The 18,413-nt window shown below is 46.4% G+C and overlaps 1 protein-coding gene across 5 annotated transcripts in view; it reads right to left on the bottom strand.

Moving 5' to 3' along the window:
* The window catches only part of Wdr93 (WD repeat domain 93), a 49,218-nt gene that overhangs the window by 9,466 nt on the left and 21,339 nt on the right, over positions 1–18,413 (bottom strand). For 3 of the 5 annotated variants that reach the window (XM_031387078.1, XM_031387077.1, XM_031387079.1), the window contains exons 8-17: positions 16,257–16,292; positions 13,712–13,796; positions 12,749–12,920; positions 11,209–11,279; positions 10,646–10,732; positions 9,668–9,787; positions 8,586–8,799; positions 6,169–6,232; positions 4,933–5,089; positions 4,439–4,631 (exon numbers count right to left, since the gene is read on the bottom strand). In XM_031387078.1, the coding sequence (XP_031242938.1) occupies positions 4,439–4,631; positions 4,933–5,089; positions 6,169–6,232; positions 8,586–8,799; positions 9,668–9,787; positions 10,646–10,732; positions 11,209–11,279; positions 12,749–12,920; positions 13,712–13,796; positions 16,257–16,292 (1,199 nt within the window). Of the gene's footprint in view, positions 1–4,438; positions 4,632–4,932; positions 5,090–6,168; positions 6,233–8,585; positions 8,800–9,667; positions 9,788–10,645; positions 10,733–11,208; positions 11,280–12,748; positions 12,921–13,711; positions 13,797–16,256; positions 16,293–18,413 lie in introns of those variants that run through there. The other 2 variants (XM_031387081.1, XM_031387080.1) reach the window with 2 other exon arrangements.

Here is an 18,413-nt window from a genome sequence, read left to right as displayed (position 1 = left end):
GTGCCCACCTGGCCAGAATCCCGTGTCCCGCAGAACAGGGACCCCGCGAGAAACCCGGTCCGTAGTAGCTGATGATGAGGGGTAGTGGGATTATGGGTCATTTAAATTTACTTTTTTGCATATTTATGTTTTCCAAATTTTTATAAATATGCACATACACACACTAAAAATACTATTTTCTTTCTGATTTTTGAACAACGATTTGCTACATAGCCCAGGCTGGTCTCAAGTCCCCGCCTTTCTGCCTCAGCACTCCAAGTGCTGAGGTTATAGCCATGTGACACCATGCCTGACTTCTAGGGTACCTCAACAGTGGGAATTTACTCTATTAAGCTCATCAGGTGTCTGTGCTTGTCACTTGGTTAAGGGTGAACAATGTCAGTCTGTGGCCAGAGGGAAGTGAGTTATTCAGACTGCTGCTAGGGCTCTGGGTCTATCCCCACAGGTGGGTGTCATGTTACTGACCTTTGGGTAAAGTGGGAAGTGTCACCCTTTCTGACCTATAAAGGGATAAGGCTGGCTGAGCATAGAAAGACATGGAAGGAAGCTAGATTAGACTGGGAGGTCACAGAGCCCCCGCCCACTCCAGGAACACAAGGAAGCTCCTGGCCTCGTCCCTTGGGAAGCACTCCACTACTGTTTTCAGTCTGTCTGCAAAAACAATGGCAGCGTTCTATGGGGAAGCTACAGACAGAGAAAGCACAAGGAAGACCACCACGATGGTCTACCCCACTGTACCCATGGTCCTACGAATACACATTTCCCATCTTCCTGACTCAAAACCAGGATGAGCCTTTCACCATGGCTTATCATTTCTCCCTCTCTTTCAACGTTCAAGCCTGTTCAACGGGTGCAGAGAGGACGATAGCCCTTCACCCGCACTCGGCCGTCCTCAGCTTTATTTCTCTCGGGCTTTCTATAAACATTTCCCTAGATTTCACCATCTCTTACTATTTTTCCTTTCTGTCTCTATAAATACTTTCCTGAGTAATTTGGAAGTTCAGTGTAGAAATCCTGATACTTTCCCCTACATTTATCTGAAGATCAGGTCCCCAGGGTCCAGAACGCTCCTGAGTTTGCTGCCAAACCTCCGAACCCGGCAGAGTCAGCCAAACAGCCCCTCCCCACAGTCCCTTTCCTCTCCCAAGATCCTCTTGTGAGACACTGAGAGCCTCCGAAGCAGGCAAAGCAGGCAGGAAGCAGGAGTGTAGCCCAGGGGTGGTAGGAAGCCTAGTGTGGGCTGACCCTGAGATAGAAAGCAGAGGGAGGGCTATGCTGCCACCTAGTGGTCATATTTAGGATTTCCCCAGGCTGGCTCTCCGTCTCTGTCTCTCTCTGTGTCTCTGTCTCTCTATCTCTCTCTGTCTTTCTGTCTCTCTCTGTGTCCCCCAGTTAAATGATTTCCTTTATAAGAATTGCCTTAGTTATGGTCTCTTACAGCAATAGGACACTGACTAAGACTCAAACTATGCCTGGCACTTTGTATGTATTATCTTACCTAAAACCTTCAAGCCCTAGAAGTTAGGCCTACTCAAAATATACAACATGGCTCGGCAGGTGGTAGATGCTCTGTATCTGTGAGCTTAGAGACAGGCGCTGAAAGGGTAACTCAGCCCAGGTCTCATAGCTAGGAAATGGGAGAGTCAAAATTCAAACCCAGGCCTATCTGGTCTTAAACCTCTCTAACCTGGCCATTGTACTTCCTGAGGGAGAAGTCTAAATGAAGAAAGGGGAGAGACTCCGATGAACCTGATGGGTGTTACCCTGACTAAAGAGACTGCTGGAGCTCAGAGGCCACTTTTTATGAGATAAAGAAGTCTTGGGAGGGGATGAGCCTACCAGCTGTGGTAGCTCCGGAAAGTCAGGCCAGGGCTGAGACTAGCGACCCACAGGTGACCTCATCCCACCCAAAAGAGCAGCCAGACCACTGTCAAGGATTTATAGCATCCCGAGATGTCCTGTGAAGTGAGACTCCTGAGCCTTCAGGGAGCCTGAGTCTGTTCACTGGGCTTTGTGGGCAGAAAGGAAAGCAAGCAAAGGGTTGGGAGGGGTGAAATAGATAAAAGAGAAGACGTTGATCCACAACAACCATCTGTGATGGGGAAAAGAAAGAGACCAGCAGCAGCCAGGCATTTCCTATAAATGGCCAGAGAGTAAACAGTTGATACCTGAAGAGTCATGTGCTTTCCACTGCAGCTGCTTGCTTCTGCCATGGAAACACATGAGCAGCCACGGATGGTCTGTGAAGTTGTGTTCCAGTAAGACTTAACTTAAGATGGCTGGGCCCATACAGATAGATGGTGCTCCTGCCAAGAGCCCAGTGCTGTATGTGGGACACCTCCTTTTGAAACGTTTGTCAAGAAGGAGTACCAGCTACTCCCCCATTCCCCATCAATGCTCTAGGATTCCCCTGTTCTTAGTTGCCCACTAGAACTTGATGGTAAGACACTATTGCTGGTCTGGAGAGATGGCTTAGAGGTTAAGAGCACCAACTACTCTTCCAGAAGTCCCATGTTCAATTCCCAGCAACCACAGGGTGGCTCACAACCACCTGTACTATGATTTGGAGCCTTCTTTAAAAAAAAAAAAGACACTATGCTGAAGACACCACACACTTTGGTCACAGGATATGGAGAAATCAAACTGGTTCTGGATTGGAAGCGTCCTCTCTGCTGCCTAGTACTTCTAGCAGCAGGAAGTGCTCTATAGGCTGCTGAGGAGGAAAGAACGCTCATTAACAGTCTCACCCAGATGTGAACCCTGAGAGCTACAGGAGCAGCCAGCTGGCTGAGACAGGACCATTGGTGCAACAGTGGCCTATGGGGGTAACCAATCATGGTTTGAAGTTGGATTTAAGGTCTGCTCCACAGAAGGGAGCTCATGCTTGGTACTGTAAACCTGACCAGAGACCCATCACTGGGGAGGCCATGAGCCCCAAGACAGAACATACTACCATAGTACTTTGCTGAATTCTAAATACATGAATACGGACTTGTTCAGCCCCAAATCCACATGTCTGTCACTCCCTTCCTACCAAGGCATAGGAGACATCAAGGCGGAAGTGTGCAAAGCTCACAAGAGCCAGAGACCAGTGTAAGGCACTGTCTTCTGGACATGACAGGGGCATTGTCCCCAGGAACTCTCATCTGAGAAGCTACTGGCCGTTGATGGTTCCCGTGGGATGGAAAGTCCTTTTTCTTCAGTGATGTAGCCTCTGTCAGGTTCCCCATGCTCTAAAAAGATGGCGCCACAGCAATGTGCACATGAGCAGCACTAACTGGACCCGGCAGGTTACAAAACAACAGCAAAGTACACAATGTTGGATGGAATGGGGGGTGGCCTGAGAGGAGGTGGAGCAAGGCAGTGGGAAATGGGCATGATTAAAATATACTGTGTATATCCATGAAATTCTCAAAGAATAAAAAAATCCAATTATTATAATACAAAAGGAAGTGCCAGAGCACATCCCTGGGCATAACAAAACACTTTAATTTTCTAAGTGAGAAACTGTGCAGGTATGGCCCATGGTCATGGCGAGAAGTCCAGTGAAACACTCCCTTCTCTCCATCCCCCCTCCCTCCCCTTCATTTCATTTCTTTTCTTTCTGTATGTGGTGTATACGTATGTATCTGTGTTCATACAGGTGTGTGGGTATGAATGCATGCTCTTCAAGAGCCATATACTAGGTTTATTTTAAAGATAATTTGTTTATTTTATGTGTATAGAGCAACAGGTCAAATATTTCTCTGTCTTGTCTCAGCAGGACCATCATTGGTTTAACCTGAAACTGAACCCACCCTTTCTGCCCCCTTGCGGTGAAAAACCCCATGGGAAAGTATCCAACCCTGTTTCAGAAACTTGGGGTTGAAAGGCCCCAGCTAACTGCATTTTTTGGCTTCTGTTAAACTGTTTTGCTTTGCTTGCTTGCTTGCTTGCTTGCTTGCTTGCTTGCTTTACTTCCCTCTACAAAAGCTCCCGGTAAAATGTGTTCAAGACTGCTTTGTGAGAAGGGTTTTTCTCTAGGCTTACTACAGATTCTCGATTTGGTCTTTGGGTCTGTACCCACATCATGTAGGGGTTTTACCTGCACGTATGTCTGTGCATACGGTGTGCATGCCTGAGGCCAAGGAAGACCAGAGGAAGGCACCAAATCTCCTGAAGCTCCAGTTCTGGGATGGCTGTGAGCTACCATGTAAGTGATGGGAATCGAACCTGGGTCCTCTGACAGAGCAGCCCCTTCTCTTAGCTGCTGAACCACTTCTCCAGCCTCCACATTGGTTTTGGGGGCCTCTCCTCGGCCTGGAGCTCAGAGTAGGATAAGTCGACTCACATGGTAAAATCCTTCAGTTAACAGCAAGTAGGTATAGAAAGGCTCTTGGCCAGAAACCACACTGAGTGGATGGCTCACCCAAACACACCATACCACGGGAGGCCTCACCTCTTCTGGAGGAACTGCTCACATCTTTTCTCCACTGACAACATCTGGGAGAAATCCAAGGCCTTTTGAGAAATGGTGCATGTTTTGGAGATATCTTTCAGGAGCGGGTAATCCTCAAAATTAAAATAGAAAACGGAATCTGTGGTATTCTTGGGATCATCAGTAGATGTGGTCTGATCATGTGAATGGGCTCCTGTGAGGAAAGATGTGCTCAATGTAACTGCTTTCTCCATGGGCTTAGGGTCCTCGGGGTGTGTCCCTGCTCTCTGTGTATGGAGGCCACCTCCTCTGGCTTGAGCTGAACAAAGACCTTGCCAGCACTTTATTGAACATGGTGGGAACCAGGCTGCAGGCTCCTTTGGCCTGGGACAGAGGGGACTGAGAAAGCCACCGAGGAGTGTCGCCATGCTTTTGTGAGAGGTCAGGAAAGCCAGGGAAATGTGTAGTAGACCCTAGCGCTGGGTAGCTGCCTGCCCTCAGATCCTCTTCCATACCATGAAGCAGAAAACATGGATGGTGTGGAGACACAACAAACAGTGGCTTCCAGGGCATCGCCTGCTGGCGGCACATAGGAGCCGAAAAGGCACAGATGACCTCAATCTTGGCCACGTCCATGAGGCTTATGGAATGGTTCCTGGAGAAGATCAGCACCTGGGGAGGAAGACCATCTTCTCTCAGACTTGGCTCTCACAGAAAGGCAGAGGGTGGAGGCCACTTTGGGACTCTGCTCCAGGACCCCTCTTCTCGCCTCCTAGCATCTGTCCCTCTTCAGAAACTTGTTGCACAAGGAAAAGTCCACTCGAGTCATCCCCTCACTATTGGCCCTGAGATTGCAGGGCCCCTCCTGTCTGCCTCTGAGGTCCATCTCTGCCACTTTATGAGCTCATTCTCCTGGTGTTGTCTCTCAGGTCTACCCATCTCCTGGAGACTATAGGGACCCAACAGCACACTAGCTTTGAGTACTGCACACTGACTACTGGTGGGCACAGAGTGGACATATGTAGACTCATGCATTCTGAAAGCCTCTTCCTCTGCCAAGTCACATCGGAAACCACAGACTTTCTCTCTGGCCTGTCTCCATCATAGGCCCTGAAAGGGCCTTTCCACATCATCGGCAGGATGTGGAAAGATTAGCTACATCCAGAGGCAGCTCAGCACTAGGGTTCTAGCTCCGCTTGGAAAACGATATTTCCTCTCCCCACTCATCCATGCTGTAGGTCACATCAATAGAAGGTATGTCCACATCCTTCTGCCAGCATACAAAGGCTGGTGCCCCTGCCCCATACCCACCCTCATCCTTCTCCATACCTACAGACCTGAACTTTGGGTAGTTTCAACTTTTTTGATTCTGCTGTCCCCTCCTGTCACACTCCCTTCCCTCTGCAACATCTGCATCAGGTGATCCCTACTCTGTTCTGGGCATCCATTACAAATTATACCACAGCCTTGCTTGTGTTCTGAGACAGCTGTTTGGTGACCAGTGAGCACCTTAAAAGGGTGGGAACTTTCTCTTTGATGTGTGGTTATTTATTTGATGCTTGGGGTTGAATCCAGTGCCTGTTAACATTTACTCTACTGTTCAGGGCTACCCACAACCTTGGAGTCTCTCTTCCATGTGTATATACCCTAAAGCAAGTCTAATGCCTAGCACACAGTAGGCTGTCAACAAATATGTCTAGAAGGGATTATGAAGACACTCATAGAAGAGGAACAAGACTCTGGGAACCTACCATGCCAGGCAAGGCTGGGACTGGGGCCACTGCACAAATAGCTTCTTCCATATGTATCACAGGCCTGCAGAGCACAGAGAAGGGCATTCTCTGTCTGTGATGGTTTAACACTTTACTACCTCCCCTAGGTATTTATCCTAGAGAAATGCTTGATGTGTATCTGTAGATAGGTGAAGAGATCATTCATAGTAGCAGTAACTAAGTAAGTAGATAAGCACAGTTGGGTACTCACCAGCAGGAGGCTGCTTAAACCACAGAATATAATGCACAGTGGAGACTGAACTGGAGGTGCATGTGCCAACATGAACAGCTATCATGGTCAATGTCACAAAGCAAGTTAGTACCAAATAGATAGAAAGCAATTTGGAGATTCATAGAATTCCAGTCATAAGTTTCCTAAATATACACAACTTAGTAAATTCATTGTTTAGAGGCAGAATCATACATAGGTGGTTAATTTTGTTTGTTTTGGTTTATTTTGTTCTTTTGCTTTTCAAGACAGGGTTCCTCTGTGTAGCCCTGGCTGTCCTAGAACTTACTCTGTAGACCAGGCTAGCCACCAGACTGCCTTCTGAGCGCTGAGATTAAAGGTATGTGCCACCACTGCCCAGCTACAGGTGGTTAATTCTTAAATCAAAGGAATGACAATAATGAAAATTATGTGGAAACTGAAAAAAAGAACCCCAAATACTTAGCAGTAACTCTCTAAAAAACTAGGGCTGCCGGGCGGTGGTGGCGCATGCCTTTAATTCCGGCACTTGGGAGGCAGAGGCAGGCGGATTTCTGAGTTCGAGACCAGCCTGGTCTACAGAGTGAGTTCCAGGACAGCCAGGGCTACACAGAGAAACCCTGTCTTGAAAAAAATAAAAAATAAAAATAAAAAAAAATTAAAAACTAGGGCTCTGTAGATGTGGGTCAGTGATTAAGAGGACTTGCTGCTCTTCCAGAAGACATGGGTTGGGTTCCCAGTACCATGCTAGTTAACAGTACCAAGTCACTCTGTCCCAGGCCATCTGATGGCCATTTCTGTCCTCTAAGACTGCTACATGCAGCCAAACACACATATACATAAAATAAAGTGAAATATTTTTGAAACCTAAAAAAGCAAAAATTCTTCCACTATTTGGATGTAGTCATGGCAGGGGCATGTGCTTCACCAGTAAGACATTAGCGCAAACCCAGAAGCCTGAGAGCCGTCTGTGTCTTGTTGCAGCCCCTCTCAGTGCTGGGACCCTCAAACCAGCATATGAGGAAGCCTCAGGCAGTCTACAGGGAGAGACCAGGAGGACGGGAACTGATGCTTCCTGGTCTACAGCCTGCAGATTGCAGCAGGAGTAGGAGAGACACTACCCTTGGCCTAGCTCCTGGATGAGCCCCCAGTGGCTGGCAATCCCTTGTACAAGGTAGGGAAGGCCAGTTGAGACCCGATGTGGCTGTCTACAGGCATGGAGTCAATGTTAAAGAACTGCTTTCTGCAGCCGGTAATAGTAGAAGTTTGGTATGTGGCAGTTGATAGTTAACAGCCTTCAGGGAGGAAGGGAGAGGATACAATCAGTTCCTTAGAGAATTAGAGATCACTGGTTTCTGCTGGACACAGGGAGTTTATCCATCATCCTACATGTGTGTGTGCACACACACACACATACACACAGTACAGACTCATTTCCATGCATGTAATATTTAAAAGACATTTTTTTTTTTTTTTTTTTTTTTTTTTTTTTTTTTTTTTTTTTTTTTTTGGTTTTTCGAGACAGGGTTTCTCTGAGTAGCCCTGGCTGTCCTGGAACTCACTTTGTAGACCAGGCTGGCCTCGAACTCAGAAATCCACCTGCCTCTGCCTCCCAAGTGCTGGGATTAAAGGCGTGCGCCACCACCGCCCGGCTTTAAAAGACATTTTGAGACAAAGTCTCACTATGTATCCCTGGCTAGCCTGGAACTGACTACACAGTCCAAGCTTCTTTGTTTCTTGGGTACTAAGATTAAAGATATACACCACCAGGTAGTGGTGGTGTATGACTTTAATCCCAGCACTGGAGAGGCAGAAGCAGGCCTCTCTGTGAGTTCAAGGCCAGTCTGGTCTTCAGAGCAAGTTTCAGGACAGACAGGGCTACATAGAGAAAGCCTGCCACAAAAAAACAAAAACAAACAAACAAACAAAAACAAAAACAAACAAACAAACAAAAAAACCCAGAGGTCTCTGGGGAAACTGGTGAGAATTATTTTGGGAGAACTGAGCCTCTGGTAATATGGCATAGTAACAGAACACAGAACTGTGCCCTACCCATGTGCCACTGTGCTCGGGCCAGCAGAGTGGTGGCTATGGCAGTGGATTCTATCAGAGGCTGTCAGTCTGACCTGTGGAACAGAGCCTTCTGTCTGTCAGATTACCACCTTTGTCCTGTCCCCAAGCCACTGACCTGTCAACAAGCACCTTGCTGGTGGGTCCTTGGGTCCCGCTGGCTGTCACCAGGTGGAGGGAAGCATCAGTGCACAGCACCACACACATAACTTCAAACTTCACTGGGTGGTCAGGGTACACATTCTGTCCTTTGTGCACCAGGAAGAACCGAAGGAAGTGAATGCTTTGGCAGAAACATCCCTCGGGCAGAGCAACGACCCCAAAGAGGAACCCTGGGGAGAAAACAACTCTAGCTGATCAGAAAAGATCAGGTAGCAGCCATAGTTCTAGTTCTGTGACCAGGAAGTATATGAGGGACATGTGTGGGGCAAGGACCAAGTCAAGTAATGTGCAGCGGCTGCTCATGCACACCAAGGGCCTGTGCCTAGAGAAGAGTTGGGGAGGCTAAGGAGGAATGGGGAGAGAGACAGCGATGGCCTAGCTGACCTATGGCTGCCCATGGGATGCATGGTACACAGACATGGCCTTAGAGAGTGTGTGTGCTGCCAAACAAGAATCCACTAATGTCCTCCTGCTGAAATGAAAACGAGCTTCTAGCCAAAGCCATTGTTGATTTGTGCGTCCCTGTTGAAATCTGGCTCTCAGATGTCTGCTACACAAAGCTGGACCAGGACCCTAGGCCCCAAGCACAGTGCTGCCCCACCCAGAACAGCTGCTGGTCTCACTTTAGCCACTTTCAGGGTCTCTCAGTTCTAAAACTAGCAGGGTTCCGACTGGCATAGGGGCCGAGAGGCACCGGAAGATGACGTGCTTTCTTTGAGAGCGGGGGTGGGGGTGCGTGGGGGTGGGGTGCGGGGGTGCCAGAGGCTACAGGATATCTCCAGCTGTGCTGGGAGCCAGATCCTCCCTGCACTGTAACAAGGAAGAGGACCTGGTGCACTGCTGGGCAGAGAGCACACTTCCAGAGAGTATATGGGCAATAGGAGCTCAGTAGCGAGTCCCAGGTATGAAGGAGGGGAAAGCTGCCCCAGCTGCCCCAGGACTGGGAACATGAAGCAACTGTAGGAATTCCCAGGCTGCCGGAGTCTCCCTTAGGAGATACATCAGGTGCTCAGTTGAGGGGTGCGATGAGGAACTCACCTTGAGCCAGGTCCCACAGAATGAGCACACCATCCTCACAGACAAGGGCCAGGTAGGAGGAGAAGCTGCTGATCTGAGACATTACAATGGGTGCAGCACAGGGCCACACGTTCTCATAGTCTAGAGGGAGGAGACCATTTGTCAGGCTCCCCTCAGTCCCTGCCCTGCCCAGTGCCTCCCCCCGCCCCCCGGGAAATCTGATGCCCAGGCTGGTCTGCTTAGCCAGGGTCCTGGGTACTGGGAGCCCCTTGTCTAGTCTCTTCTCCACCTTTCTTCAGTGCTGAGCTCCTCTCCCAGAGCTAACATCTAGTGGCTATTTGCAGGCACTCACAGGACACTGTTAGACTTGTTATAGGTAGCATTTCATTTAATTCCCAGAAGAGTCCTATGCGGCAGGTCCTGTTAGAACCCCACTTCACAGATCAGACAGAAGCAAGTGGCTTGACCAAGGCCACAGCCAATCAGTAGACCTTGGGGACTGGGAGCCAGGGTGCCTAGAGCACTTCCTTCTTTGTGCATACTCGACCTGACTTCCAAAGCACAGTGAAAGTAAAGCACAAGTGGCAGGAGCCATCCAAGGCCTCATCCTGAGGGGATCACACATGGGGCCGCGTCCATGGTCGTGTCTGGCAACAATCACCACCTGCATTCAACCTCAAAGGGTTTCCCTGCTACTTATAGCCAATACACTCAGCACACAGTGATGTATAGTGACTGGGAGGTGAAGCAACTGGCTCATACGCTGGGCGGGGCCTGGCACTGGCCTTCAGAAGCCAAGCCTGTTCTCCTTTCACAATAGTTTCTGTGGGGCCCTGTGCACTTGACGACTCAGGGACGGACCGTGAACACCCACTGAGCACCCTATTTCTGACTGCGCAGCTCTGGCTTTCATCCTACACTCCAACAGCTCAGCCAGAGAAGCCCGTGTTCTCAGAGCCCTGAGCTTAGGCACTGTCTCAGTCTTGGCAGTCCAAGTACCAGTTTTATCCTTTGGAGTTTTGTTCAGGGAATAGAGGAAGAAGTTGTGACTTCCAGTCCAGTGTACACCAAGGACACATGCTATTCCTGGGGTGGGGAGAGAAGAAAGGACGTGATTAAGTATCAGGGAGCCTCATTTGTGTGGCAAGTGTGCTGCCTATGGAGTCTGAAGTGCCTTGTGCTAGCAGGTGCTACCCAGCAGAAAGGTGGATGACTGGGGAAGAACACGGTGGTACATCCATGTTGGATGTTCATAGGGTGCAGCTGCCTTTGGGCTGTTTTTATATCTTCTGGAAGGTCAGCATCCACTTGAATGTCAGAGTTTGGCCTGATCGTTACTATAGGTGACTTCATAACCAGAAGCAGCATGCCAGGCATACGCTCACACACCCCTATAGGGTAGCCCCTCCCTGAAATCATGTGGCTTCCATTTTAGGGAAACTGGGCTCAGGGACACAGATCAAACAGACACTTCCAAGCTACAGCTGGCAGCCTGATTTCCACTGTCACTCATCCCACCATGCAAGAGCTGCCCAAAGGGCCACTCCCCCACCCCCATTTACCTGAAGAGCTCTTGACATCCATTGGTGTGGTCATTAAGGAATTAGTATAGAAGAAATGGAAGGTGGCCATACTGGAAAAGACAGACAGGAGTCAGAGGCACTTAGACCCTTTGGCAAGATGAGATCTGGCACAATGTGGAATTGAGACCAGACATGGCTAGTGGGCCTCCCTCCCAGGACCCATGACAGTCACATTCTAGGTGCTGGGGCTGAGGGCCAAACAGACCTTGGACACAGAGGGAGACAGTGCTAGTGAAGATGGGGGAGGGGGTCACTCATAGGTCAGCTGGGTACAGGATGGGGCCTCAGCCAAAGGACCCCCTAGCTTTAGGAGGTCACGTCTATCCTCAGAAGACATTTGAAGGCCAGACATGGGTGACATTCCATAAATGCTTTCCCACTAGGGGGCTCACAAAACTCAAAGTGTGCTGATAAACTGGGGTGTTTGCAGATTCTCATGGTACTCCCACAGTGGATAATTAATATGGTCCCTAAATATCTTGCTGGCAGTAGGAATGACTTGGGAACCACCAACAGGCTAGGGTTTTGGTTCACAATAAAGTGTGGCCATTAAGGTGGAGCCTTCAGACTCTATGTCCTGCTATGAGGACATTTAAGGACCACTTGACAGCAAGATGGGAGGTCTTACTTCACATGTGAAAACAAGAATGTTCTGGAACTGTGAGGCAAGCTGGTTCTTAAAACCATGGCTACTTCAGACACTGGGCTCAGTTCTTATCATTAGAACGTGGGCTAATGGGACCTACCTGCTGACCAAGGTGTAAGCACATGTTACTTCTAACTTAATGTAGTAAGTATAGATCTATAGGACATCACATTTAGAAAGACAAGGTGGAGTTGGGGTGGTGCTCAGCAGCAGAGATCCTGTCTGGCATGCACAGACCCTGGGTTGGATCCCAGTACTGCAAAACAGCAAGAACGAAACGGAGGAAAGTGTCCCTAACAGGAGTAGCTTATTTCCTGTTTTGTTACCTTTGTTGTAGAAGATGCCATTCGTGTGAGTCTATTGCTCCTCTCCACAGGTGTGCTCCCGCCTCTCTTCCCTGTCTGCAGTGCAGTTTGCCAGGGCTCTGGGCATACTAGACAGTGTTCAGCTGAGCGGAACTACTCCTTTACAACTGTGGCTACAGCCTTCCTTCTAGCTACAGTTAAACTCTCTCCACAGAGCATTTATTTTACAGGAATTTGCTGGGGCTGGAGAGGTTGCTCCATGGTTAAGAACATTGGCTGCTCTTCTAAAACAGTTCAGTTCCTAGCACCCACATGATGGCCTACAACTGTCAGGATCTGAGACTCTCCTCTGACCTCTGTGGTTTCTGTATGCACACGGTGAAAAACACCCATATACATAAAACAAAACAAAACAAAACAAAACCTAATTGAGTAAAATTAAAAACAACTTTTTTTAAAGTGTTGAAATTCTCCCAAGTCAGAAAGAGTTTTTAGAGGCGACTAATCTTGGATTGGGTCCAGGAAGTGCCAGGAAGCAGGGCCTGGTGGCCTCCTCCCTCAGGCTCACCTGAGTGGCTCCTCTTCCCACTCCCCTTCCAGGTGCTTCTTGTAGGTGGCATAAAAGATCTCCATGTGTTGCTCCCACTGCACATCCTTGATAAAGTGATTCTGCCCAGAGCCTATCCCGAAGTAGTCCTCTACCTTTGCAAAGACTTCCAAGGGGCTTTTAAATGTGGTGCCTGGATTGAAGAGATCCCAGAATTCAGTGAAACCTTGTTTCCTTTGTTGGTTCCCCTGTCTCCTTCAGGGTCTCATGTAGCTCAGGTTGTCCTCAGACTCATGATGTAACAGAGGATGACCTTGAACTCAAGATCCTCCTGCCTTTGCCTCCCCAAATACTAGGATTAGAGATTAATCTCTTTTCTTTTCTCCCGGCCCCCATCGTCCACCCCCCCCCCCCCCCCCCGCCTCTTTTTTTTTTCCTTCAACAGAGTTCTTCTGTGTAGCTCTGCCTCTGCCTCCTAAATACTGGGATTAAAGGCCTGTGCCACTAAACCCAGCAGATTCATCTTTTTCTTAACAATCGTAACTGTGCAACAAACTAACTAATTTAAGTCCAGTTCCTGTATTTATAACATCCCACTGTGGTTTCCTTCTGCTTTCCCTTGGTAGACTTTCAGCTTCTAGAATGAAGGAGATTCATCTCTTCACTTTCCATGCTTGGTTGCAGGCACTAAGGAAAGGAGTGACAATGGCTCACACAGAAGTATGGGAATGAGTTAATTCCACCTAATAATCAGAAATGTCGTCTCTCTTCAGTCTTCTAAATTGGCTAACTAGATTCTTATAATATTTGTGTTTTCTTTTGTTTTTTTCAGTCCTAGAGCCTCTGAATTAAAAAAATTGTCTTCAGAATTATTCATTTAATTAGATATTACTGCTAATAAGTAGAAAACAGGAGTGTGGAGTAAGGCTAGCAGGGATCAATGGGGAAATCAACAGCAAAAGGAAAAGTGCTGCCCCTACTTACCTGCTATGGGCTTAGGGGGCTTAATCCTCATTACAAAAACTGGAAGACTCAACTTAAGGTCACTTTTCAAAGAAATGGTTAAGTCCTAAAATAAGGGAAAGACATAGCCAATAAGCTAACAAAAGAGATTGTATAATTAAAAATAACCATTCTTAAGGATGGCAGGGAAGAAAAATGAATGAAATAAGTAAAAATGGAATAGAAAGATGGTATTAAACCCAAACTTTCCAATAGCAACATTAAATATAAGTGGTCTAACTACTATACTTAAATGGCAGATACATCAGTTCTGACTGCTAGGTGGAATTCATTTGTTCCTATATCCCTGTATTATCACCAATATTGACCAACTATGCACAATGCACCAAGCACAAAAATAAGAAAGACACATTTAATAAAAAGATAAAATTCAACTATATGCTGTCAAAAATAAACTCTATTTAAGCCAGCACTTGGAAGACTGAGGCAGCAGGATTGTGAGTTTGAGGCTATAGGCAAGTCTAAAATAGCTTTAGCTACAGAGAGATACTGTATCAAATGCACACACACACACACACACACAGAGAGAGAGAGAGAGAGAGACTACAGAGAGATACTTATCAAATGCACACACACACACACACACACAGAGAGAGACTACAGAGAGATACTGTATCAAATGCACACACACACAGAGAGAGAGACTACAGAGAGATACTGTATCAAATGCACACACACACACACACACACACACACACAGAGAGAGAGAGAGACTACAGAGAGATACTGTATCAAATGCACACACACACACACACACACAGAGAGAGAGAGAGAGAGAGAGAGAGAGAGAGAGAGAGAGAGAGAGAGAGAGAGACGCTACCTTAATTCTCAGTTTAAATATAAATAAACACAAGCCGGGCGGTGGTGGCGCACGCCTTTAATCCTAGCACTTGGGAGGCAGAGGCAGGCGGATTTCCGAGTTCGAGGCCAGCCTGGTCTACATAGTACCAGGACAGCCGGGGTTACAGAGAGAAACCCTGTCTCGAAAAACAAAACAAAACAAAAAAAATATATAAATAAACACATTGAGATACAAGTATTAAAATGAATATGTCAACTCAAAATAACCAGAAGAAAGCTGTGATGGCTATTATGAATGTCTGCCTTAGATTCCAAGCAGAACAAAGACTACTACCAGGGACCAAAGAGTATATGAGTAATGTTTAAAAAGTCAGTGTATTGGCCAGGCAGTGGTGGCACACGCCTTTAATCCTAGCACTTGGGAAGCATACACAGGTGGATTTCTGAGTTCGAGGCCAGCCTGGTCTACAGAGTGAGTTCCAGGACAGCCAAGGCTACACAGAGAAACCCTGTCTCGAAAAACCAAAAAAAAAAAAACAAAAAACAAAAAAAGTCAGTGTATCAGAAAACATAGCTTCCCAAACTAGTCTGCATCTAATCGCAGGGCTTCAAAGCACACACAAAGAGTCACAGAATCGAGAGAACAGTCTTAGAGACTCCTCTTCCAAAGGATGATAGGGTCAAGCGTTGGCGTCTGGGAATCATCGCACAAACCACTGACACCATTCTCAGACAAGTAGAGATAGTTTATTAAATGCCATACCCCAAGACTGATTGATCAGGGCCACAAATCCAGACTCAGGAGTTGGTTGTGGCACTGAGTTAAGATCCCACAGGAATTTTAAGCATAAAACACACAAACAGCTGTGCCAAGTTATTCCACCAATCAGGACTTAGGGAGATTTCCTAATATTCATGTCTTGTGTATCAGAATGAGACTTGTCTAACATTCGGGTCTTAACTCACCATCCAGGATGTCAGTTACCCAGGAACATGTCTCTTTCTGTCAAGTAGGATGGCAGTTCCCAGGGAGGCCTCAGGAACTTAGACTCGACTCGACCACCACTCAAAATGGAAGTCTTATTCCAAATAATCTCTTATATTGGTGCAGGTGTCTCTCTTATGTTAGGTTCCATCCCAGGGGCAGCTTATAGAAGCAAATACCACAAAAGCTTATATACAGGTGCAGGAAGTATTGCTAGGTGGTTGGTTTGGATCCAAGCTTATTGTGGGTAACTATACAAAGCAGTTCTATTGACTTCTATTGTGATTGATTTCCAAGGGCATAGAACATAATAGAATATGTAATTAACTTGGGCATGAGAAAGTTTTTTAGCAATGGCAAAAATAATGTAAGAGAAAGTTTCCTTATAATATTAGTAATAGAACAAAATGGCAGGCTAGCCAGATAACAGTTACCTAAGTGAGTACATACAGTATAGACATAGGAAGAAAAGCAAGAAAGATGCAGATGACTTGATAACTGGGCCAAAACAAGCCCAACCTACCATCTCTTCAAATATATTTAGCAATATAAACCACGTTTTGGCCATAAAACAAGACTCAATAAACTTGGAAGGAGTTACATTGCAAACAACTAAATAAACTGTTAGAAACTGTAACCAGCAGGTGAAATCTCTGAAGACTCATTTTAAAAACAGAGTGCCACAGGGCTGGGGAGCCAGTTCAGAGATAAGGTATTTACCTGGGTTGAGTTAGGGCCAACACTTGGTCCCAAGCCCTGAAATTAAATAAATAAATAAATACATGTTATGATCAAGAAAGAGAAATAGACAAAAACAAAAATAAAAAAAAAAAACAAAAAACCCACCCACAAAGGAAGTATTTATAACCATATCTTTTTAAAAAGATATATTTATTTATTTTATGTATATGAGTACACTGTTGCTGTCTTCAGACACAACAGAAGAGGGCATCAGATCCCATTACAGATGGTTGTGAGACACCTGTTGTTACTGAGAATTGAACACAGGACCTCTGGAAGAGGAGGCAGTGCTCTTAACTACTGAGCCATCTCTCCAGCCCCCACACCCATGTTTTTAATAAAGTAGAATGTCTAAATAAAATGAACTATCACCACAATAGGCTCAAAACATTAAAAAAGTAATGAATTGAACAGAGTAAATATTAAAAACATAATAAAAATTTTTGCTGGTGAGACCTCAAGACTTACTTACACTTAAGAGGGGATAAAAGTATACAACTTACAATAAAGGCTAGCATATCCTGACACCAGACTGACCAGAAAACCATCCAGACAAATCCATACAAAACCAATAAGTCAGATTCATAGCTTGTATTTAAATTTGAAAATACCTGTGAACCTAGGATTAGTGTGTGTGTGTGTGTGTGTGTGTGTGTGTGTGTGTGTGTGTGTTTGCCATCACCCAAACAGAACACTACCAAACAGCACAACCAGCACAACACTGGCTATATAACAGGTCTATGCCTGTTAGATGTTTTTGCTTTTGCTTTGCTTTGTCAATTTGACACAAGCTAGTCCTCAGTTGAGAAAATGCCTCCATCCGATGGGTCTTGATGCAAGTGGGTGGAGCATCTTTTTCATCAATGATTGATGTGAGAGGGTCCAGCCCACCTTGGGCAGGTGGTCCAGGGTTGCATAAAAAAGGCAGTTTAGCCAGCCAGTGGGGAATAAGCTGCTTTCCACCACAGTCTCTGCCTCCTCCATTACTGCAGCCAGGTCCCTGACCTGTGCTTCTGCCCTGGCTTCCCCTGATGATGGGCTGTGACATGGAAGCATGAGATGAAATAATCCCTTTCCTCCCCAAGTTGCTTTTGATATTTATCATAGCAGCAAAGAACAAACTAATACAACAAGCAGTCTCTCAACTACGTCACCTCACAGCATGCATAGCAATGACAGGAGCATGTACAAATGCAAGCCAAGTAATATCTTACATGAGAGAGAAGGGCTGGGCTTCTCCCTCTTATGAGGACTCGAGATAGAACACAAGAATGCCCACTAGGCACCACCCTTGCTTAAAAGTTCTACAGAAATTCCCAATGCTACCACCCTAGAGAACAAAGCCCCTAGTTATGGTAGACTCCTGGGAGGCAAACCTCAACAAAATATCAGACATACAGAGCTAGAAACCAAACAGTGGTTGCCATGGCTCCAGGATGGAGAGGAAGAGGACACAAAGATGCATGTGTGCAGGATGAGCTATCTGAAGACTGATGCACTTGAGGCAGCTGGCACAAAACAGTGTTGTGCATGGGACTGGGCTGAGTAAAGGAGTTTGCTTGCTCTTGTCACAAAGCAGCAACAAACAGATGAGTGTGCAGAAGTATGTTATTTGCTTCACTATGGAAACCTCTCTTAAAGATCTATATGTGTCCTACAGCATCATGTTATGTGCCTTAAATATACAGAGTTCATTCTTAATGAGAAAAATATAGATAAAAGTCACTATCCATTCTTGATGTACTTTTAAAATAGTTATTTATTTTAAATACATGCATGCTAGCTGCATGTGTGGCTTGCTGAGCCTCCTTATCAGTCCCAATTCTTGATTTAAACAAAACAAACCCCTTAGCAAGCAGAGGCTACAGAGACATGTACTCAATTTGATGAAGGCTATTTACTGCTGCTCTTCAGCATTTTTATTAGAGACCCTGGAAAATGTAACAGGCCAAGAACAATAAAGAGAAAAGGTTGGGAGGATTTAGAGCTGTGGTTATCTTTTTAGAAGATACAGAGTTTTTAAACAGCACACCATGAAAATAGACAGTAACCTTCAGTAAAGAGGAACAGTGCCAAGATGGGAGGAGAGAGAAGGGGGGCTCACAGGATGGGAGGGGAGGGAAGGGGGTTCATAGG

This window comes from Mastomys coucha, unplaced genomic scaffold, assembly GCF_008632895.1.
Source record: "Mastomys coucha isolate ucsf_1 unplaced genomic scaffold, UCSF_Mcou_1 pScaffold21, whole genome shotgun sequence".
Taxonomy (NCBI): domain Eukaryota; kingdom Metazoa; phylum Chordata; class Mammalia; order Rodentia; family Muridae; genus Mastomys; species Mastomys coucha.
Note: the sequence above shows the minus strand (reverse complement) of the source record. Positions and strands in the feature narration are given on the sequence as shown.